The following is a 25,294-nucleotide window of genomic DNA, read 5'->3' on the forward strand; positions in this document are numbered from 1 at the left end:
GGCGTTATTTCAGAGATCATTGTTCATACAGAGTGACTTTAAAGCTTCCACTTGTTTCATATGAGGTTACTTCAGGATTCTTTAAAAGTGCCACATGGATTTATTTTTCAGAAAATTTTTCTTGGCCTTTCCCATGACACATTTCTTGAAAAAAAACCTTTCAAGGCTTACTTGAGAAAATCTCAATGTGTTACAGGAGGAATTTCTGCAAAAACCTGAGAAGAAATCCCTGGAGCAATTGCCGAAGGTATTTTTAGAAAATAAATCTCCAGTTGCAATCTTATATAAATTCCAAAAGACAGTTTCATAGTGAATCCCTAAAATCTTTTGGTAACGAATTTATTGATTCAATTGAAGAAGATGTTTTGACCGGAAACCTTACAGGATGTCCCAAAGAAATAAATGGATTAATTACTGCTTAAAATCTTAAAGAAGTTCGAGTAAACCCCGAATTTTTTTTTACGTGATTAATTGACCACCCCTATCTGAAAAGATGTTAAGCAAGCAAATAATCCATACGTTCAAATGGACAATAGTTTTATTAGTCCATTTTTGACTCGAGAGGAGAAGAGAAAATTTCACATTCATGTTTTGCTTGTCCATAGTAAATCAATACACAGAATTGCATACTGTTTCACAATTGCGTTAGAATCTGTTGTACAAAATACACCAAAACATCTACATTTTGATTTATGATTATTTCCATAAAGAAAAGTTGAGAAATTATTGTTTTCAAACGATTTTGAGCACTTTAGATGTTTTGTCCGACCTTTTTATGAGACGTGACTATGTGAAATGTCCTAAACTTTACTTTGAATAATAATAATAATTTCCTTTATCATCCTGATAATGTTACGATTGTTAATTTTCATTAAAACCAACGATGAAATCATAATTCAAAAGTATTCACTAAACGTTCAAAGCTGTTCTTCACTATCTCTTACAAACTTAAACAGTTTTGTTTCTTTCCGAATATCCAAATCATTGAAAATCGGTAAATCGGTTAAAAAATGACTAAACTATTCATGAAAGTGTTCACTTATACAATAAAAAAAGTTTAGAAGCAATATCTTGAAATTTTAGTAGTTCAATATTGTAAAACTTCCACAATTCGATGTTCAATAATACATGACTAGACCTACAACCTGCAGTTCATCACTATGTTTTCTAACATAGTGTAATTTATATAACACTTTACTTACCTAAAATTACACTTACTGATTACATTTGGCTTCCAAGTCATTTTTAGTTACTTTTTGAAACCCATAAGTAACTTTTTTTCTCAAATCTTTAAACTAAAATAACATTTTTGGCATCTCTTGTCTGTGCCCAGGATGCTTTTACACCGCACGGCATGTTCATAACACCGTACTCACACTATAATTACAGAGCGTTGACTACATTTCGGCGCAAGTTACATCCGAGCTGATGGATCGTTAGAGTGGTCCAGCCTTATTCGTTGCGTTGCTTGTCGATTGCGCTCCCATTTGACTCATTTTTCATAGCAAATTTTTATCAAAGTATTGTTTTGAAAAGCAAATTACCACACATTTGGTGAATTCTGTTGCCTGACATATTAATGTGTGTTATTGCTACGTTGTCGATCCCCCAAGGAAAGTTGGAATTTCTTCGGGATCAGATAATCAATTATCTAAATTTTCTTCTTCTTTTTGGCGAACGTCTCAACTGGGACAGATCCTGCTTCTCAGTTTATCTTATGAGCAGTTCTATAGTAATTAACTAAGAGCTTCTTTTGCCAATTGACCATTTTTGCATTCATATGTCGTGTGACAAGTACGAAGGTAATCTAAAGGGTGTACCGTAATCCGGGGGCAAATTGATCACTGGGGTGAATTTGATCAGGTCGGTACCAAAAAACATTTTCTCCTAAGGATACTGACGGTTTCGTTTCCACCACAGACATTCCATATTTTCTAGTTTATAGATGTCTAATGATGATTTTGAACTATTTCATCTTTATTAAGGTCAGTTTTGCATTGAAATATTCACACTTTTTGAAGGTGTAAGCACAGTTGGAAATGTCGATGCTAAACAATCCACTGGTACTATGCCTGCATGTTAACTTTGAGTGTTCAAAATGTTGTGTAAGCTCAAGTATGAACTACTGAACTCATATTTAATATCATACAGCATAGCAAGGATAGTTTTTAACCCATAAAACCGTTTATTCTAAAAAAATGTGCATATTTCAAGGGAAATTGCCTACATTTAGGCGTATCACGCAGATTTCGAATGTTTAATTTTGCAATAAAATGATGAAATACTCGAGTTGTAAGAATTTCAACATCATTTTCAGATTCAGGAGACCCAAATTTAGTAGATAGGGAATTTTTTTATTCTTAAACCTGCTTTGTTATACGGTGATCAATTTCGCCCCAATGTGTCATTTTATTTTTTTAATATTAAAACTATTTTTATGACATGCTAAATATTATTTCACGAACAGTCGATTCCATAAACTGATAAAGATCAATGGAGTACTGATTTTGTCGAAATTTATTTGACAATATTTTAATTCCGAAGGATAACACGACAAAAAGTTGTAAAATAGTGATCAATTTGCCCCCGGATTACGGTACGGAATCAAATTGCAGCACTTTTAAATGGCTGTAACTCAGATGAGTTCTGAAAGCGATATGAGTTGCCGAAAAGCAGTTGTTAATAAAAATGACATCGCTGGAAACGATTCCGTTGTCAAAACTTTTACAAATAGGTTAAGTTAAGCAAAATAATTTGTGAATTATTCACAAATTACTATAAAGAATGCATTAATTTTAAAGGAAATTGCCTACATTTAGGCGTATTTCACAATTCAAGGTGTTTTTAATTTTGAAATAATTCAAAAAGTAAATGACTTGTAAGAGTTTGGTCTTCATATTCGGCTTCAGCAACCATGATTTTAGTAAGTAATGATATTCTCAATAATACTGAATGTTGTTTTCATGAGTGATCAATATTATCGGTTAAATCAAAAAATCACTTGAAAAAATTTTTAAACTTTCAGAAAACAAAATATAGACACGAGCATTAGGTGTCAGTACTTGTTTTTTTAAATATAAAACATGCAACATATGCATTTTCGAAGGGAATTTTTAAGAAATATTAAAAAATATATCAATGTTTCTCCGGTTACGGTACACTTAAGTTATAAACCATATTACCTCGTTATGGATTATGAGACGTATGTAAAAGCAGACTTCCGCAGCTTCCAGGGCTCCAGTTTAACACTGTTCATCATAAATTCGATGTCCTTGAGGACGTTAGTAATAGAAGATGTCAAAGTATGTCAAAAATATTTATGATTTGGCAAGCAATTTGCTGGAAAGCGGAGCACCGTAAATTCGGGTGAAATTGATTAGTAGGGTGAAATTGATCACCGTGTCACTCGATTTTATCTCTTCCTAATGGAGCACATATATCAATGTAACCTTCAATGATTGAACGTTGATTGTCGTAACTGTTGTCGAATTGTGTGTTATGAAGTTTTTTGCGTTAAAGAATGTTTATTTCTATAAAAATAATGTAAAATTACAAAATCATGTCAGGTGCAGTATTGACAAACATCCATAAACTTCTAGCTCTAAACAAGGATTTAAACATGGTATAGCCCTGAAAGTTTGTGAGGATGCTTGAGATTTATCCTCAAACCATAGTTCATAACCAAACTCGCTCCAATTTGCTCATTCGATAGAAATAAATGAATTTCTGTTAGATATTAGGAAATCCCTTCCCTTAGGACATTGCATACATTTAGGCGTTTTCCGCGTAATTTTTGAAATTCAACTATTCTTTATTTCTATAAATATTGTGAAGTAAAGAATTTGACTAGCATATTCGGAGTCAGGGAGCTCATTTTTATTATGTAGAGTTGGTTTGATAACTAACTACAATCGCATTGACAAAAGATCAATTTCACCCCGAAATGAGACACCATGAGATTTGTTAGAAAATTTCGGTACATTAGTCAATGAGGCTCACCTTCGTACTTGTTTTTCTGCATTCAGTTATTTGGCATTGTCAACATTAGAGAAAAGAGACAAGCAAAACTATGAAAAATGATCAATTTCACCCGAAATTACGGCACCTAATTCGTGACAACTGAAACGGTCAATGGGCAGGTGTACCTATAGGAATGCCTTCAAATGCCAAGGTAATACGATGGTCCTGCGATTTTCTGGCCGGGTTTGGCCTCGTGCCATTACTCGAAAGAGGTTTTGGAGTGGTACAAGGGTAAGGAGGTCAATTGCGTGCCGAAGCATCTCAAACCCTCGAACCACCGGAACCGCGGCCAATTGAAAAGTACTGGGCCAACATGAAGCAGGCACTATGAAAGCATCCTAAGGAACTGGAATCGTTGAAAGATATTTTGTACAGGACCTTAAGAGTAGTGTGAACAGAAAAGTTCGTGAATTTGGATAATGAATTGAAATTGACTAAAACAAACATGGGAAAATATTTATAACATGTTTTATTTTACTCACTAAAAATTTGAAGATGATTGGTTGAACGTACAAATTTGGCCAAATATTTGCGTGTGTCGCAATTTGATTCCGTACACTCTTTATGTCCTGGAACTCGAGAAAATTTCATTCAACGAAAAGATCTTCGAACGGTGGGCTTCGAACTGACGACCCTCAACTTCATCTTTCTGAATAGCTGCATGTTTGCCGCTACAATTATCTGGGCCCCCAATGAACAAAATCGACAAAGGTTATCAAAACAGAAAGTTTTAATAACTTGAGACAAAATAATGATGCAATTAAATATATTAAAAAAACGAATTATCGCGATTTGAATAGCATTTTGTTCTAAAAAAAATACTGCCGTTAGATAGATTAAGTGTTCTATCTTGATTTTTTCACTATAAAGGCATAGAAAAAAAGGGGCCCAGATAGCCGTAGCGGTAAACGCGCAGCTATTCAGTATGACCATGCTGAGGGTCGTGGGTTCGAATCCCGCTGGTCGAGGATCTTTTCGTAAAGGAAATTTTCTCGATTCCCAGGGCATAGAGTATCTTCGTACCTGCCACACGATATTATATACACATGCAAAAATGGTCAATCGGCAAAGAAAGCTCTCAGTTAATAACTGTGGAAGTGCTCATTGAACATTAAGCTGAGAAGCAGGCGATGTGCCAGTGAGGAATAGTAATACCAAAAAGAAAAAGAAGAAGATACGAATCAATCGGGGATTGAATTGAGAATTTCGTCAGAAACCTTTTAAAAAGTTCACCTGAGGTCTTACTTAGAATTTGCTAAGGATCAAGTTTACAATACAAGAGATTTGCACAGATATTAGGAACCTACTTTAAATCATCACAAGAGTTTATTGACATCTCAACATGGACCTCACAAGGGCGTAACAAAAGATCCTAAGGTCCATAGTTAATTCATACGAGAAATCCGACTGAAGTCCTTACAAAAAATCTGTACTAGGTAAGGTACAAGGTCTTCAAATCTTGTCAGAAATCTGGCAGATAGATGCTGGTTCTACTAAAGATGCTGTTCGGTATGGTCATTGATAAAATCTATCAAAAATGTTTCAAATTACATCTTGAAATACTGAAGAAAACAGAAAAAAAGGAAGTACAGTCAACTCTCCCTCATTCGATATTGAAGGGACCATCGAGTTAGTTACAGAGCACAGAACCAATGCAACTGCTATCCAAGGGATCATCGAGCTATGAAAACCAACTTTTACTATGGTTCTCTAACTCGATATCGAGTAAGGGAGAGTCAACTGTACATTTTTAGGAAGAATTTATACAAAATTTACCAAAATGTTTTATTTATTTATTTTTTTTTTTTTTGAAAGAACCTTTGGTAGTATTTCTAAAAAAAATCCCAAATGTAATTTTACAAAAAAAAAATCAGGACGAAAAAATCTTGTCTGAAGATTCTCCAGAGAAATTGATAAAGGTGTCATTATTGGCATCCTTAACTAAAAACTCTAAAGGATTCTTTACAAAGTTTTCAAATATATCTTTTGATTAGGTTTTTATGAAATCTTTATAAGAATTTCGGGGATTTTTTGAAGCAATAACTTCGAAAGAAAAAATATTAAGACTATTTGAAGTAATTTATAGATGTGTTTCGAGTTAATAGCTACAATGATGACTCCATGAGTCGATGTTCCATGACTCGATATCGACTCATGTAACCATACTAAAAACAAAATACTAAGATAGCCCCTAGAAGCAGCCTTCCAAAGGATTGCTGTACCATGACTCGATATTTCCATGAGTCGATGGTCCCTTCAATATTGACTCATGGAGGTTTCACTGTAATATTATTATTTCGATTGAACTATCAGCTCGATTCAGGTCAGAAAAAAAACAATAAAAATCAGCATTATTACATAATATAAAATACTTTATTTCGTTTCGCCTATACATCGGGTTTCTACGTAATTTCTTCGATCTTAGGTCTTAGAAAGGTAACTGTGACAATATTGGTGTTTTCGATTACTGCACATTTTTGTTTCATCTTGAGTATTCCTACAATTCCTACCACTAACTTTACGTACACTTTGTCGTTCGTCGATTCGCTGATACTTCTTAACTACACTATCAATACTAGGGCAATCGATCGATAAATAAATACTTGCTCGTATCCGACAGCTCTTCCGTTCTTCCGTTTATGCACTTCCAATCCCGGCCGACTACGAGTCAAACCTCGTTTCACAAGGCCACATCTCGGTACTTGCGAAAGTCATCCGACTCGTTGCCCAGCGATTGTCGACTATTGTTTGCACTGTTAAGATAGCCATTGTTGTACCCGTAGCTGATGGTGGACTGGTTGGCACTGTAGTGTCCCCCAAGACCTCCCGGGTGATGCTGCTGGGGATGCATTTGGTGATGATGGTGAGGCGAGGCGAAGTATCCAGCTGCTGTAGCCGGTGGGAAGTTGTTGTGATGCATCTGGTAGAGGTATGGATGCATGTGGTAGTGCATGTAAGCAGGAGGATATGCACTGTAGGCTGGATTGTATGCGATGACATTCCAAGGATTCAGTGCGTAGTTCTTGAGTAGATTGTTGCCGTATCGGTACTGAGCAAAGTCGTTTTTCTTATATGGCAATGGGGATTCGGAGAGAGTGATGTTTCCTAAGTTCTCCAAAGAGACGCAATTTCTTCCGAGAATTTTGCTGGGCTTAGTTGATTCGATCGTGTGATAGATCGGGTCGTTGGCTGCCGCCGTTGGATCTGTGTTCATCTCTATTACGCTGTTGTTATCTTTGAGGGATTTTCCTGTCCCGTCATTTAGTTTGTTGTTGATTCGATTGTTCTTAAGATTATTGTTCAGAACACTATCCGTTTCATCAGTCCCTCTATCTTTGGCAGCTTTCTTGTCGTTTGTTGTAAGGAATTTCGGAGGGAAGATAAACCGCAAGTCTAGCAAGGACTGTGTCTTTTTGTGTTCAGCAGCCATCGGTGGAGGTGGAGGTCCTATGTACTGTGAAGGATTTAGCCCAAATATACTGGCATTGAATTCGCTCTGCGATCCGTAGAGATTGTTGTACTGGGTGTACTGTTGTACGATGTCCGCGGAGTTAGTCTCGTGCGGTACGTATCCGGGATTGTCGAACCCGGTTGAAGGTCGTCTGCTGGCTTGGCTTCTCTTACTGGCCCGCAGTGAGTTCATGCCATTTGTAGCGTTGAAGGGAGTAGCCGGAGTTGGAGTTGTAAGCTGAAGACGCGACGCGAGTGATTCCAGCTGAGAGAGGACTTTCTTTTCCTGCCGCCATCTGCAATGTCAAATTAACGATTATTCCATTTGATATTTTGAAATTATTTCATTTCGAGAAAACCTACCGAAGTGCAGTCGGAATGACACACAGCAGTGCCAGGCAGTTGACTATTAAACGTACTAAATAACCTATTAATTCCGTTAGTCCATGTGCTGACTGCAGGCCCTGTAAACATCAATTGCCATTTATTATTCATTTTGCGCATTTTGAATTTATCAATCAAGTGTCCCACTAACCCAATGCTGAATTGTCATGTACATGACTAGTGCCAACTCCGGCACGGACAGCACCCCTATGATGATCGACCAGCTGAGTAAGCCCCACGAAACGCCCTAGAAAAAAGAAGAGAAAACAAACACGGATCAAGCAATGTTTTGAACCTACTGACATTCCGTTAGCATTACCGTTGATAATCCATGGATTAGAATTGCAGACGATATGAACAGCACGAAAAACTCCGCACAAAGTAGGAAGGACGGCAGGGGAAGTTTTCCATTAGCTTCCAGTATCCACGAAACTTCGCAGGAAAATGCGATCAGGTAGGTGATCTACAAAAAATATAGAAAAGATATGTGAGTCATCACCATAATACTGTTGAGGAATTATTCAAGATCTGCTCTGACTTTTATTCAAGGATTTGTTTTGTTTGAAGTATTATCATACCACATTATTGGGTCATTGTCATTGCTATACATGACATGCACTTTGTTACCATTACATATTCAATAGGGTAACGGCTGTTTATTTCGTTCTTAAACGCTAACAGTTGGCGCCAGCGGCAAAAAGTACAGGCAACAACCTTTCGAACATTCAGTTTCTTTCACTGACCACCGAGCGACGACACTGTTGTTTGTATTCCACTCACTGATCGCGAGATCAAGTGTAAAGTGAAAACATAACTTTTTGTGTTTAGTTCATCTTCCGTGGTGCTTTCTTTGCTTCAGGATTTCATTTTTTCTACCACTGAAAAAGAGCCATCTATTGCCTTTTCAGTTTTGCATATCGCCCAATTCGAATACATAACTTACGTTTAAATTGATGTGTGGAAAACGTATACAAAAAATCATATATTCACATATTTCTTAATGTATTTACACAAATTTTGCGCAACATTTTTTCTTATGGAAGATTCTAAAAGACAGCATCGGTGATAATCATGTCAGTCAAAACCTATCTTGTCACTTTAGGATATTTGTCAAAGCCGCAGAGGGCTGCTTGCTGTCTTAACCGAACCTAAGAGATATAAATAGGATTTAATCATAATAATCAAACTTGTTAAAACTTGTGAACTAAATGGACTCAGCAGGGGAACAATGTTGAGGTCGGCTTCCTGGTACTGATCAAGTAAGATAACCTTCCAACCCTGAAATGGAGATTGGAGATGGAGATCATTCGCGTTTGCCAGAGTTTACCCGATCGATACCGAAGATATGTGTTCTACCATTACGCAGGCTCGTAGAAGATGACGACAATACAACCATTCCAAGCTTTGAGGACTTATCTCTTACATCGCATTGTTATGGCACCGCGCAACGTGGAGGCCTTTGGGCCTCCGACCGTGTAAGTTAAATTTATATTGAATTTCAAAAACGCCCAAAGATTGTTTTGTCTTCCGGCATGTCTTGGCTTTGCTTTTCATTTTGTTCACTGCCGATCTGTGTGGTCTAATTCAATCAGAAAAATTGTTTTTCGCCGATGACCTGAAAATCTTCCGAGCGATACTATCCCGTATCGACTGTTGTATTATACAACGAGATTTGGATACGATCGTGAAGTGGTGTCACGCCAACGGAATGGAAGTAAATGCAGACAAATGTAAATGTATTTCATTTTCACGCTCACGTTCCCCGATGCAACAAAATTACGAAATGGCATCTCTAACACTTGAACGTGTCAGTTCTATTAAGGATCTTGGAGTGATTGTCGATAGCAGGATGAACTTTAATGAGCATATTGCTACTACTACGGCGAAAGCGTTCTCCTTACTAGGATTCGTACGAAGGATCACAAAATCGTTTTGGGATGTTTATGCGATGAAATCGATCTACTGTGCAGTAGTTTGCAGTGTGTTGGAGTACGCCGTACAAGTCTGGGCACCGTATCATCAAGTTCAAGCTGACAGAATCGAACGGGGTATCAGTTCGCTTCGAGTAGTCAACCTTGTTGGACGTATATCCGAAACAGTGGTGATCTATTTCAATAGAAGAGAGTTTGTTACCTACAGTGCGATATTGAGTGCCTTTGTGCCTCTGTGCGGTTTTTGGCCAATAGAAATTGTGAACAAAAGAAACGGACAATGGCGACCAACGGCTATCGTGAAAATACCATGCGTATGTACTTCGGACGGGAGCTCACCAATCCGAAAGATAAAGAAGTTTTTAATTTCTTCAAAAAGAATGGCATTAAAAGTGATATGCTTTTGTCAATGTACCGGGAGGGCAAGGAATACTCCGTCTTTGCCAAGTTCCGCGATGAAAGAGTTTTGAAGGAAACGTTGACAAGATTACCAGCTACAGTTGCTTTTGAATACGACAATGGCGACAAGGTGTCCATCGCAATTTCGATTGCTGGAAAACAGTTTCGATACGTTCGTATCTTCGGTCTTCCACCTGAGGTTGAAGATAGGGAAATAGCAAAAGAGCTTCAAAAGTTCGGTATCATTCATCACATGGTGCGTGAAAAGTATGGCGCCGATACTGGCTACCCCATCTGGTCAGGCGTCCGCGGTGTGCATATGGAAATACTTCGTGATATTCCAGCTAGTATGCACATTGGACACATGCAAGCTAGAATTTACTATGATGGACTACAAGTGAAATGTTTTATTTGTGGATCTACGGATCATGTGAAGGCAAACTGCCCGAAAAGGTCTTCAACGGTGAATGATCGCCTAAGGAAAGTTGTTGGTGATGATATTCGTGCTGGTGCTGTTGCTGCTGGGGTGAGGGATGATGGTGTGGTTGCTGCTGTTGCTGAGGGTCATGATGGTGTTGCTGGTGGTGCTGCTGGTGATGCAGATCCTGGTGAGACTGTGACGGCCACAAGCTACAAAGATACTCTCTTGGGAGTTAAACCAAGGGACATTGGGTTGATTGGATTGAAACCAAGTGCTGGTTCAAGTGGAATGGTAGTTTTAACAAAGAATTCAGATCAGGCTAACTCAACTGACATTCAACATGAAACGGTGAGAAGCAAACAAGTGTCGGAGTCCAACGAAATGGAATCCGAATTCGTAGTTGTCAATCGCAAACGGGGACGCACTCCAAAACGAGCGGGACAAAAGGAAACAGATTCCGATCTTTCGAGCACGGAAGCTGATCATAATTGCAGCGAAAAGGCAACTACGGTTCCTATGACGCCAGTCATAAGTGAGCTGCAAGGTGCCAGAACAAGATCTAAAAGTAAGCAACTGAAAACAGATGAAGGTGAGACATCAATTTGTAAAGAAGTTCCGAAATAACAGGTCTACATAATGAATTATATTTTATCTGTTGGAACTGTCAATTTAAATAGTTCAAACTCAGATTTAAATCAGAACTTGTTAAAGGATTTTATAAGGGATTATAACTTAGATGTTATCTTTCTTCAAGAGGTAGTATTTGAAAATTTCCGTTTCATAAATTCTCATAAAGCAATAGTGAACAGACAACCAAGATCATTAGGTACAGCAATGTTAATCAGAAATGGGTTGGATTACAAAGATGTTCTCTACCACCCTAATGGGAGAATATTGTCAGCTACAGTTGCAGACATAAATTTTGTGAATGTCTACGCATTTTCGGGAACGAATAGAAAAAAAGAACGTGATGAAATGTTCCAAACAGATCTTGCTGTGCATCTCAGTAAGTATCCAAGCACATCAATGATATTGGGAGGAGATTTTAATTGCATTTTAGAAACAGGTGATTCCAGAAATTCAACTAAAAATTATTCAACAGCTTTGAGGAGTTTGACTGATTCTCTCAAACTGAGCGATGTTTTATTAAAAAAGAAATCCAATGAATATACATTCCTTAGAGGTGATTCAGCTTCACGAATTGATCGTTTCTACGCGCATTCGTCTATGATTGAGAATATCATTCAAGCTCAAACTGTGACCGTAGCTTTTTCGGATCATCGAGCTGTTTTCTTCAAATTAAAAGTTCAAAAGCAAAACTTGGCTCTGCATGGCAGGGGTTATTGGAAAATTAACGCACAGATGGTTGATAATGATGAAATTAGTTCGAGGTTTTCCACGGAGTTTGAAAACTTAAAAAATAGGCATATTTACTCAACGGATCGCAGTTCTTGGTGGAATTTTGCTTTCAAGAGGAAATGTCAAAGTTTCTTCAAAAATGAAAGTTGGATTGCTTATAAATCCCTTCTTCAGAGTAAACAAAGTTTACATCACCAAATGAATAATTTAACTGATCGTTTGATTCTCGGAGAGGACGTTTATTATGAGTTACAAGTAACCAAATCAAAAATCATGGAAATAGAAATTGAGCGTATGGCAGGAAGTGTTTACAAGCTTGGTCCTAAGTCGCTATCATGTGATGAAAAAATTAGTGTTTATCAAATTGCTGCACAGTTGAAAAGATCTTCTTCGTATATTCGTTTGAAAGATAATGGAGTTTTGATTTCCGATCCTTCATTACTTGGTAATAGTATTTTCGAACATTTTTCAAAGTTGTTTGATGAAGACCATTCAGATGAGGTCAATAATGAAGATGTATTAAGCGATGTAGATGTTTGTCTAGACTTAGATGATCAGAATATGCTAATTGCACCAATTTCGATTGATGAAATACAGACGACACTGAAAATGTGTTCATCAAAAAAGTCCCCGGGTCCAGATGGCCTAACGTATGAATTTTATTTAAAAAATTTTGACACTCTCAAGGAAGAACTCTGCTATATTTACAATTCATATCTACTTGATTCAATCACTCCTCCGAAGGAGTTTACCTCTGGTATTATAACACTGATACCAAAAAAAGGGGATGCGTATGATTTAAATAATCTTAGACCTATAAGTCTGCTTAATGCGGATTATAAATTATTCAGCAAAATTCTTGCGAACCGAATCAAGACAGTTTTGAAGAAAATTGTAGGTCCTGGTCAGGTTGCATGTGTGGATAATAAGTCTTGTGTTGATAACATCAAAAACATTCGCCGATTAATTACAAGATCTCTTGAGAATAAAAGGGTCAAAGGTTTCTTGGTTAGCCTTGATCTCCAAAAAGCATTTGACAGTGTAAGTCATGCTTTTCTTTGGAAAATACTACGGAAATATGGTTTTCCCGATAAGCTTGTCACCTGTTTACAGCAATTATATGCGTCTGCTACATCATGTGTACAATTTAATGGATTTCTTACGAAAGAGTTCCCAGTTAAAGCATCCGTTAGACAAGGATGTCCTTTGAGTATGGTACTTTTCGTAATTTACATTGAGCCTCTCATACGCAAATTACAAAATAGTATCAACGGCGTTCTTGTTTATGATAGGTTTTTGGTCGTTACAGCTTATGCTGATGATCTTACACTCTTCGTGAAAAACGAAGAAGAGTTTGATTTGATGCTTGATATTATTAATTCCTACGGTATTCATTCTAAGATTAAATTAAATCTAGATAAATGTTCATTTGTTAGAATTAACAATTGTAAAGGAGGACCATTTTCTATTAAAGAGGTTCACCACCAAAAAATACTAGGAGTACATGTGTCATGCAAATGGACTGAGATGTCAAAAATCACATATGATAATATAATTAAAAATATTCAACTCCAATTGAAGAATAGTAAAATTAGGAATATGAATACCCACGCAAAAGCAATATTTTTGAACACATTTGTTCTTTCAAAGCTCTGGTACATAGCGCAGGTAATTCCTCCCAGTAACCTCCATCTAGGTAAAATCAAATCCATGGTGGGGCAGTTTCTGTGGGGTAGCAGTATATTTAAAGTAGATCGCAACCAACTATATTTAAGAGGCGAAGACGGAGGAATTGGCCTTGTCGATGTGGAAAGTAAATGTAAAGCTTTGTTCATTAAGAACATTCTTTACGATCGTGATGGGGCTACAAATCCTGAAGAAAACTATTTATTGACACTAAATTGTTTAAGCAGGCTCACAAGAAACGCAAAAGAGTGGATAATGGAAGCCAAACATTTAAAAGAAAGCTTTGATTTGACATCTGTAAAATTGCTTTATTGGTATTTTATTGATAAGAGGAACTTTGTTCCAAAAGTTGAAGAAAAATTTCCCCAAATAGAATGGGAAAATGTTTGGGAAAACATTAATTCGTGTTACATATCATTAGAGGATAAATCCAGGCTTTACTATTTTGTAAACGACTTAATTCCCAATAAGGAAAAATTATTCAATTACGGTATTGGCCGTCTTCAAAATCCGAACTGCGAAACGTGTTTAAGAGTCGATAATAACACACATCGCATCATGGAATGCTCTACTGGTGCACAGCAAGTCTGGGAATGGACAAAAGAAGTTCTGAGAAATCATCTCAAAATCAAATTCAAAAACGCGGAAAATATTTTATCGTGGAAGATAAATCCCAAAAATAGTAGACAAAAAATGGCCTTGTTTATTGTGTGTAGGGCAATTAGTTTTAATCTGTATAAGGAAGGGGGTTTGTACAGTTTTAAAAAGCAACTACGAGAGATGCGTTGGAACCATAGACTTGCTTTTAAGCAACATTTCGGAAAGTTTTGTAATGTGTGCTAGTTGAAATAAATGTGTTAACATAATTATGTATAAGTTACACTATGTTATGGATAAAAATCTCTGTATATTCTTAACTTTAATGAAATAAACATTAAAAAAAAAAAAAAAAAAAAAAAAAAAAAACGGGTGCAGCGATCTTTTGTGCGTTATGTTTTGCGTCAATTACCGTGGAATGATCCCATCAGATTACCTCCCTATGATCACCGTTGCAGGCTAATAGGATTGGACACGTTAGCGTCGAGAAAAGTTATGGCCAGTGTTGCGAAGGATCTTCTTCGTGAACAATGATCGACGCATTTTCGCGATCCAACATTCGCCAAAATTCATTTTTCATTTTTGCGTCACGAAGAGCATCGCAAAAAGCGAACGGATGCAACGCCGAAGAAGCAAAATGAACACACCGATAAGTGGTTCGCGAACAATGTGATGGATTTTACTAAGGTCGATGCGTGCCACTAGTCCTCTCTTTCATTCTCCCGCTGTTCTTATGCAGCGCAAATAGTGACGTCACTATTTGCGCTGCATAAGAACAGCGGGAGAATAAAAGAGAGGACTAGTGGCACGCATCAATCATCTGCGCCACCTTACTAAAATCCATCACATTGGTTCGCAAAGCCTTTCCACTCGTAGGATTCATTTATCCACGCGCTGTTCTTTCTCGTGATTCATTGCAAGGTTGCTTCTTCTCGTAAAGTCAAGCAAACACCCCACGCTAAGCCAGCTCCACGCAGCGCATGTGTTAAAACTACACAGAATGAGGCAACCAATGCAGAACTGGCTGACTGAGTGAAAATTCTGTGTAGGTCGCACTAATTCTGTGAGATGCCGACGTGTTGGCCTTCGGATGCGCGGGGATTGGTGGAAACGGAACTGTCAATGATCTCCCGCGCGGCACGAACAGTAGGCCGTTGGTAAGATGGGGAGTTTTCTGAGATGTTTTCCAGCGAAAATCCGGAAGATGGTCGCAAATGCGAAAGTTTTTTTCCCATTTGCTTCCGCTTCAGCTATTCAAATGAAAAAATCTCTGAAAACTTTAAAATTGGAATTGTTTTTTTTTTATGTTTTCAGAAGCAAAACAAAAATGGAAACGAATTCTGCGTTCCAAGCGTTCCTCCTCTGTGCGCATTTCAGTCATTCAGTTTTGTTTACTACCGTTTGCACAAAACTGTGTACAGCCCCTTTGCACAGAATCTTTGCTGCACGAAAAGAGGTCAATTTTATGCGCTCAGCGTTCATTGTTGAGAGGAGCAAGTTTAGCGTGATTGTTGCGAGCCCGCATGAAGATGATCGAAATGAATATTTTCCTGCTCTTCGCGAAGAGCAGGCCGCGTGGATCGTACCGTTCACATTACTGAGCGATGGAAAATCACCCGATGAAAGCTTCGGGAGAAACAGCGATCCGAAAATGAAACACGAACGAATGAAGCGCCCGAACGGTTGTTTGTGTTTATTCGCAGATTCTGTTTTGATGCCTACGAAAATTCATCGTGCCTCGCGTTTCCGATCGTTGTTCAGCAACATTGGTTATGGAACAACGAATCTTCTGCTTTGACTTACTGACAGGAATCATGGACTGCGCAAATCTTCTTCGACAGATGAATTTCCATGCTCCGGTTCGTCGTCTACGACAAAATACGTTATTTTATCTACCAACGCATCGTACTCTTTACGGTCATAATAATCCTCTCCATAGCTGCTGTAGATATTTCAATGAAGTGCATGACAAGTTCGATTTTAATATAACAAAGACAACATTTAAAAGTAGGATAAGATAATTAATTTAAGCTACAGTCTGTGCAACCATTAAGTTGAAGGCAAAGAAGAATAAATTAATAAAATAAATTTGTGATACCTAATGCAATCCTGACGATCACCAATCCTTCAACGGTAAGCCACCTGCATTGTAGATTCCCGAATCAGCAAAAGGCATCGACAGTACTGTTCGTCATATTCCATTGAAGGTTGACCCTTTAACGGCGGCCGGCACATGCTAAGGCATAATCGAATTATTCAAATTATAAAATGTGTATTAATAAGATCCCATAATAACCCACCCTGCATGCTAGATATACGCTAATTTTGCTTCTTTATAACTACGCGTTAGGATAGTTGATCTCTGCGCAGATTAGTTCGAATATACACAGCTCTTCGAAAGAATACACGTTTCGCACGTTTTCGTCGCTTTACAACAGGAGAGTAAAACTCCATATCCCCTTCTATCGTTCCGGGCATCGCGTGTTGTTTTGTTGGTCGAAAAGAACTCCGTGTTCGAGCGCTACCGGGTATTTCAAATCTTTGGCGCACCCCACGAACATTTCAAATGACGAAACAAATTGATGTTTTATACGCTTATAAATGATGATTGCATTACCCTCATATGCCCCAACATTAGGGTGGTTCAAAATTTAAAAATGTTCGATAATGCAAAGGTTTATTTGGAAATTACTATGGAGAAATTTTAAGATATGTTCCAAACACTCTAGTACTGTAATGTAAGTACAAACTTATTATCCCATAGTAAAAACTCATTCTTCAAACCATAAGAAATTTGCTGAAGAGAGAAATTCATTCCGATGGATGGCAGAAGAGATATTCATGAGTTTGTTTGCTATTATTTAGCTTAATATAGGATTATAGTCCTGTAAACATGTACAAAAATCCCAAACAATATAAGTTTGAAAGGGATTTGTTTCTTCGGCAACATGCTTCATTAAAGTTTGAAGAATGAGTTTTCAATATGGGATGATAAGTTTCTACTTACATTACATTACTAGCGTGTTTGGAATATTTCTCAAAATTTCTCCATATTAATTTCCATACAAAACTACATTGTCTTTGGGCCACCCTTAAATCACCACCTAGAAAGCTGAAAATTTCATAGAACACTATTTTTATGGTAAAGATGGTGCCCTACTCCAACCTCCTCATAATAAGTAATTCTCTTTTTAGGAAATACTTTAATGAGAGTCTGTTGTGGAAAAAATAAGCAACTTGGCCCAACCTTTTCAAAGTTATGAGTTTTTATGCTTCAGGTACCGTAAAACGGGGTAACTTTGATAGTTTTTTTTTTCGAAGAAAATTTGAATATTTATGCATGCTATTTCAAAGAATTATAATTTAAACATATTTCTAAAACAAGTACTGACATCCTAGCTATCGATTGCAGTTAATAGATTGTCGAAAGATTTATTTTAAATAGATATATAATTTTTCATATAATCGGAAGTCGGTTTTCTGTTTTGGGGTTACTTTGATAATGGAGTATAAATCGAACAAAACTTAATGAATCACGTAAAATTTAAAGGGCATTGCATACCCGTAGGTGTCCCAGTTTGTGAAAATGCCTTTCGCTAAGAGATTTGAGACCCTATTCAAGTTCTATGATAACTAGGCCGTCACATATAAGAAACCAACTATTGAAAACTACATCCAATCAAATCGTAAAGCAGATTGTTTATAAGCGTTTCGAAAGTGCTAAAATCGTATCAATTTTTAATATTCGTATATAAAGCCTCAAATATTCTCCATTCATATGAAAACAGCTCTTACATGAAGTGGCATACTAATATTCTTTTGTTTTGCAATCGTTTTGCTCAACAGAATCTCAGAAATTATGATATTTCGTTTAGTATGTGGTGGGTAATCCACTATCAAAGTTACCCGCATTATTAGAGATACCCCGTTTTACGGTACCACTATGGCCAAATAAGGACATTAGTGAAAATTAACACTTCAAAAAAGATCATTTTGAAATTTTCAAATTTTCTAGAGATAACTTGATCGATTTTGATGATTTTTTAAGAGAAGCTCGTTAATACCTAACATAATCTGGCCCATATTTTGCTGATCAATTAACTGAAAACAATAAGGTGGTTCGAGACATTTTTAACGAGGAGTTCGGTCTTCTGAGGAATTTTTCTTACCAATAGCTTTCAGGAAGAGATCAAAAGTTATGCAAGATTTGTGGAGAATTATTGAAAAGTTATGGTCTTTTTGTGGACATAAAATGAAGCTGCCGTTAGAGGGGATAACTCCAATACAGTCTAGAAAAAAAAAAACTATCGCAGAAAATATCTGGCCAGTGCCACTGTCAGATCTTATCAAAACTACCTTGCATGTCCCCGACGTTGCAATCGTTACCGCCATTGCAAATTGATTGCACTCAACTCACCTCGGTTGCGATTGGGAAAATATGAGAACGAGAGTGATTGTTTTATTTGTTGTGCAACGGCTAAACCGTGGAGGTTCTTTTCCAAGACCCAAACAAGACCAAACAAGTAAATGAATGGGAGCATATTATCGTGAAACAAAAGAATTTTTATTGCACGCCCGTTTTGGACGGAATAGTCTACTATAACAAGTAGTAGACACCTCCACCACGTGCTCTAGAGCTTGCGCTTGGATTGGTTCGGCGCACCACTGAGTCCAAAGCCTGGGAATTTTTCCGCCCCTCAGTGCATAGAACAATGTGTATTATAGATGTTGAAAAATTATTAGTTTCATTGAGCTGACATGGTCTCAGGGCGGGGCAGCTGGTAATGGGTGACGATAAGCAAACAATAGCCCGAATCAGAGCAAAGTACGAAACGTTTATGGTGATACCCGAGGAGAAGAAAACAGCAATTGGATAACATATCTTGATGTTTGAATATAAAGTTATAAAAATATTTGAAATATTCCAACACCAAATTTACATAACATTGGAAACCTTGATTGAGAGATCAATATTTTGTTATTTGGTAGGAAGATTAGGAGCATAATGGGCAAAACGGAGCGAAATGGATAGACCCTTATGCTCTGAGAATATACACATATTATCAATGTGTTATAAAATGTATGAAATCTGTATTACATATGAACCGGTGAAACATTTATTTTAGCCACAATTGTGCTTTGAAATTTTATTTTATCTTTTAATCAGCTTCATATTGCCATATCAATAATATTGTATTCAATAATTTCTACGCAAAAGTTGATTTTAACTTCATAATCGAATTTATGTTTCGTGTATAATTTTCATATGTTTTTATAAGATTCCCGATCGAAATATTTATAGTAAAACCTTTTCAAATTGCTGCAGATCGGTAAATATGGGTATATGTTTTTGAAAGTATAAGATTGTTCAATATAACAACAAAAAAGAGTTAATTTTAAACTTAAGAATGCGCTTATTTTTTCCTGTTCGGATACCAAACTGACAACGTTCGGAGCATTTTTTGAATCTTGAAGGCAAAAGAAACCATCAGCAAGAAAATTTGCGCGCGCCGTTATCAACTACGTGCGATCTGTTTTCGGGCTACTGTCTGATGATATTACACTCTGGTAAATTACTGTCAATTACGCAATAATGTGGAGTCGTCAAAACCATCAAAAAGCCTCCGTTGGGGCGCCACCAGCCGTGGCTCAAATCAAACCCCGTTAGTGGTCGGAATTCCATTCAACGTTCACTTTTATTTTCCACCGCTATACTTCTCTGTTACACATCGGTTGTTTTGGTGCGGCAAAACAACATAGAGAGGCGCCTAGTTATTTCGGTGGTTAATTGGAACCGAAATGGGAATCGTTCGTGTTTACTAATTCGTGAAGGTCGTTTACCTCGCGAGAAATGCGGAACTGATTCTGATACGGAAATAGCATGGAATCATTGGAAATGTTAGAAATTTAACGGACTGAGGATTGACTACTATGATGGTATAGATCATATGGAGGTGTCTCCTACGCACAGCCTTTTAGTTATAATAAGAAAGGAGAGTAGGGTAACTCAGTGTTATACGCCCCACCAGGGCAATACGCCCCACTTCGATATCTTACAAACCAGATACACTATAAAATTGAAAATTGCTCTTGAGACTTATGAGACTTTCTCACTATGAATATTTTGAAGTTTTTTAGCGTGCATAAGCAACTGGCAGTCCTGGGGCACATCCTTAAGTTGTGGGGCATATCTAGCATTAAGATCTTCTTAAAGAATTTATTTCGTAAACGATGGTAATAGAAAATCATATATTTCTATACTTATTTCTTTAAAAAAAAAAGCTGTTCTATATGGAAATTTTAGTGATTAGCTTATTTAACGCAAACTTGAAAGAACAGCCTATTTAAGAAAGAAGGGTAAATTTCTGTTGACATGTTTGCAGCTATGACGTGAATGATCACTGTAACAACGTGATGCTTTGGCACAACCTGTATTCATAAGAAAGGAAAATATTTGTTTAAAAACAAAATTTAAATATAAACACGACAAAGAAGTCCAAATACCGGTGATCATGCAGCTGTTCAGCAAGACCATATTGAGGGTTATGGGTTCGAATTCTTCCGGTGGCGAATTTTATGCATTGAACATTTCCTTGACGTTCCTGGGCATAGAGGCACATGTACAAGAATGGTAAATTGACAAGGAAAGCTCTCAGTCAATAAAAGGCTTATATTGTCCTCAGAATGTTACAGCCCATACATATGTAGAATTTCCATACAAAAACAAGCACTGTCTCAGAAAGAATGAGAAGAAGATAGTTTCCAACAAAATATTTCGAAAGAATAGCTGACATATAAAAGAAGGAAATTATATGATGAACACGGTAAGAAACGATGCATTTTACTCGCCAATAATTACCAGTTGTCGATAGAGACGCATTTTTTCCCGCAAAACAAGATACTGCACTGTATCACATAATATTTGGGGTAATGGCTCATTCGGGGTAATGACATTCGGGGTAATGACATTCGGGGTAATGACATTCGGGGTAGTGACCCATTCGGGGTAGTGGTGTTTGGGGTTATGGGATGGAGCTTTCGAATCTATGTCCCTTAGTTTGGTCTTGCTGGAAAGCTGTGTGTTTTCCGCTACGGATTATACAAATTATGAAAAAAAAATATAATATAACAATTCGGTATCATTCTACAAGTCATTATTCATGTTTTGGACCTCAAAGTAAAATGAAGTTTTATCGCTGACGAATAAGAACCGTAAACGCAATTTTGAGACAAGTTCAAATACAGCTCTAGGAATTCCAGAGATTCCACCTAGAGTTACTTCCGAAAATTCTACCCCATTAATGTCATTAAAATTGTCACGCAAAATTTCAACTTTTTCGACCCCCTCCCCCCTTTGGCACACTTTTTGTATGAGTCCTCCGAAAATTTCGTAAGGCTTGTCCTTTACCCCGAATTTCAAATCCCCAAACGACTCATAACTCCGAATGACATTACCCCGAATTCCAATATCATGGGGAAATGTCATCAATGGGTGGTATGAATAAAAAGCGTTGAACGTTACTATATGTAGCATCTACTCAAAAACAAAATCCACTTAGTTTACTACACTTTTGGTATGAATAAAAAACCTTTCCAACATGTAGTACCTACTACTTTCTAACATGGATAGTGACTGATGCTGCACGGTAAGATAATTCAATTCTGAATGCAGAGTGATGCTGCACGTTAAGAAAAACCCATTCAGAGTGACGCTTAAAATCAATAAAATCATCATATACGGGGATGTCAAATTTGTCGCTTTTTCACACAACAAATCATGTGAAAATATGAATATTACTACATTCCCGCTAAACACCGCGTTATCAAGAATGGACACACATTTGTGTAAGTTATGTAATTTTACACGATTTGAAGTAAAATTTTGCGATGAATCTGGCATTCCCTTCATGCGCATGTAAATTTTATGATGATTTCACAACAAAGATTTTTCTGAGAATTTTTGAATTTTAGCTAAACATCTGTATTCTATGAAGAGACCTTGAGATTACAGCAACATAAAATAATGAAATTACTAGACTTTTTTAGATTCTAAAATGATGTAAAATCCAAATCCATAGAAGACATAAAAAATGTTCAGCAAAAACACGGGTTTTTTCGTGACAAAAAACTTTGTAGAAATCACAAAATATGTCAAAATTCTTGGAAAAAAGTTATGATTAAAAATATGAGTTTTAGGGGCCATTCACATACAAAGGCATATATCTCAAAAAGTATAAGAGATAGAAAAATCATGTCTTCGACAAAGTTGTTTCAAATTGTCAATTCTACAACTTTGCCGAAGACACCATACGAATATCTAAATGTTTTGAAAAAATAGTTTTTCTATCTCACTGACTGCTAGGTGGATTGATCACAAAACTTTTTTCATCCGTAGATGCGCTTTAATATACTAAGAAACTTCTCCGAACAATCTATATCGCTAAAATCAACGGTTTGGGCGCTATTCAAAAAGCGCATGAAATCGACGAAATAAATCGCTGTGCAACGCGTTGTTTGTAGTATGTTCGAGAGATGTAGTAAAGTAAAATGACACAAACATGTTCCACTCGTGTTCCACCGCACAATGTCATTATGTCAAGATAAGTGTAAATTAGGGGAAATAGCATTCGGGGTGATGGAATTCGGGGTAATGATTTGCATTCAGGAAAATTGAATTCGGGGAAATGGCATTCGGGAAAATTACACGGGGTAATGGGGTAATGGAGGAATCCAAAGATTCCTCCAGGGATTGTACCAGAAATTCCTCTAAGATAATCTCTACCGTAATCCCTACAGCTATTTCTCTAGGAACTCCACTAGGGATTTTGCCAGAGATTTCTCCGAGAATTCCTCTAGGAATTGCTCCTGGAAGAACTTTTTGATCGTTACTACACTTTTTGAACTGGTTCCGACAGGGCTCCTGGAATACTTTCAGCAACTCTGTCAGGTGATCCTCTAGAAATGTCTCCACAGATTATTCCAGGGATTTCTGCAGGAAAATCTCTACAAGGATTCTTCTAGAGATTTTGCAAGGAGTTTCTCCAGTGAGTTCTTCATAGGTTTTTCTAGTGTAATTTTACTGGTATTCCTCCAGGAATATCTCCAATTTTTTTTTTCCAGGAACTTTTCACGCTCTAGAGGTTCCTTAAAATATTTCTTTACACGTTTTATCCTGAAATTGCTATAGAGGTTTCTCCAGAAATCTTTCCAGAGACTCCTCCAAGGATTCCACTAGGAAAAACTCTACAAAAATTCTTGGCTCTAATCGGAATTCCTCCAGGGATCTTAAAGAATGACTCCTGTTATTTCTCCAGTGATTTCTGTAAAAAAAAAACCTAAAAGCATGAAATGCAGAAATTCCTCCAGGTAGACCTCTCGAGATTCCTCCAGATTTTATTCCGGAGAATTCTTCAGAGTTTCCACCAGGAATTTTTCCGGGGATTGTATAAGATTTTCTTTCATGAATTCTACTAGAGATATCTCAAGGAAAATCACAGAATTTAATCAGAAATTACTCCTAGAGCGACTCCAGGGATTCCTCAAGAACTTTTTTCGAGCCATTCCTGGAGGAACCTCTAAAAAGATAGAAACCCTTAGAATAATCCCTAGATATATCTGGTTAATACCCAAAAAAACAATAAAAAAAGGCGGCCCTAAAAGTGCCTCCAGGGATCTCTCCAATTTTTTCCAGTAATTGCTCAAGGAAATCCTGGAGGAATCCCTCAAAAAAGTCGTGAAGTAATTTCTTGTAGAATGCCTGGAAGAATTTCTGGTGGAATCCCTGGAGAATTTGCTGATGGAATCCCAGGAGGAATCCATGAAGCCCTTAAAAGGACTACCTGGGGATATCCCTGCATGTATTTTTGGTGGAATTCATGGAGAAATTTCCGATGAAATAATTAGAATAATACACGAGATGATTGTACCTCCTCTGGAGAAAGAATTAGAGACATCTGTGCATGGATCCCTATAGAGATTTTCCAGGATGAATCCTTGAAGCAGTTTCTGGATGAATCTCTGAAAGAATATTAGGATAAATGCTTGAAAATTTCCTGGAGGAATACCTGGAAGGATTCCTGGAAAAGTCCTTGGAGAAATCTATGAAGGATTTATTGGAGGCATTCTTGTGGAAACTGATTGAAAGTTCTTCCCTGAGGAATCCCTGGAGGAATCAGTGGTGTTATCTCTAGCAGAATACCCGCATAATTCGCTGTAGAGGTTACTGTAGATTATCTCGGAGCAATTTCTAGTAAACCTCTTGAGAAATCTTCGAAAGAATTCCTGGAGAAACCTCAGGAAGTGTGTCTGAAGAAATTTCTGGAGATGTATCGAGTTCCTGAAGGAACTGAGGAATTTACTGGAGCCATATTTGAAATGGTCCCCAAAATTGTATTTGATGCCAAATGTTCTTATTCATCTACTAAGCGTACTTAACGACTAAGTATATTGTTACTTAGAGGTACAAAACACGAATAATCGTTTTTTTGTATTTTTCCTAATTTGGCTAAACGGAAATAATTACGGGCATTCGGATATAATAATGTTTTGTTTGTGAGGCCAATATAGCCGTAGCAGTAAACACGCAGCTATTCAGCAAGACCAAGCTGAGGTCGAAGACCTGTTAGAGTTGGAAATTTTCCCGGAGCAAAAACGAGGGTTCTATTCTCCGGTTTCATATCTTTCATTTAAAGCTAAGAGAACAAAAATCGGATCAAAAATTGATTTTTGGGAGCATTTCAAAGTCATGAGTCATTTTTGACCTTCAATGCATAATATATCACTTTTTCTTAATGCATCAGGAAGGTTAAAAAATTCATTTTTTTACTTGCATGCATCTGTTTGCTGGACCACTGTGCACTATTATGAATTCTTCTGTAAACTCAACTCAGGAACCGGAAAAACTTGGTCCTAACATTCTGTAAGTATCTCTATTTGAACTTTTGAATTCTTTGAGAATCGTGCCCATGACTCTGTGGAAATGTCTGTCAAGATATTTGTCCATCCTGGATTTGGTTAGAATAACAGAAAAATTGTGTGTAAACTATAT

At 37.1% G+C, this 25,294-nt stretch overlaps 1 protein-coding gene across 5 annotated transcripts in view; it reads right to left on the reverse strand.

Moving 5' to 3' along the window:
• Positions 1-6,374: 6,374 nt before the first annotated feature.
• The window catches only part of LOC5571683, a 67,787-nt gene continuing 48,867 nt past the window's right edge, over positions 6,375-25,294 (reverse strand). For all 5 annotated transcript variants that reach the window (XM_021845491.1, XM_021845492.1, XM_021845493.1 and 2 more), the window contains exons 4-7: positions 8,174-8,317; positions 8,006-8,101; positions 7,834-7,934; positions 6,375-7,766 (exon numbers count right to left, since the gene is read on the reverse strand). In XM_021845491.1, the coding sequence (XP_021701183.1) occupies positions 6,701-7,766; positions 7,834-7,934; positions 8,006-8,101; positions 8,174-8,317 (1,407 nt within the window). In that variant the 3' untranslated portion in view covers positions 6,375-6,700. The remainder of the gene's footprint in view (positions 7,767-7,833; positions 7,935-8,005; positions 8,102-8,173; positions 8,318-25,294) is intronic.

Source organism: Aedes aegypti, chromosome 2 (genome assembly GCF_002204515.2).
Source record: "Aedes aegypti strain LVP_AGWG chromosome 2, AaegL5.0 Primary Assembly, whole genome shotgun sequence".
Lineage (NCBI taxonomy): Eukaryota > Metazoa > Arthropoda > Insecta > Diptera > Culicidae > Aedes > Aedes aegypti.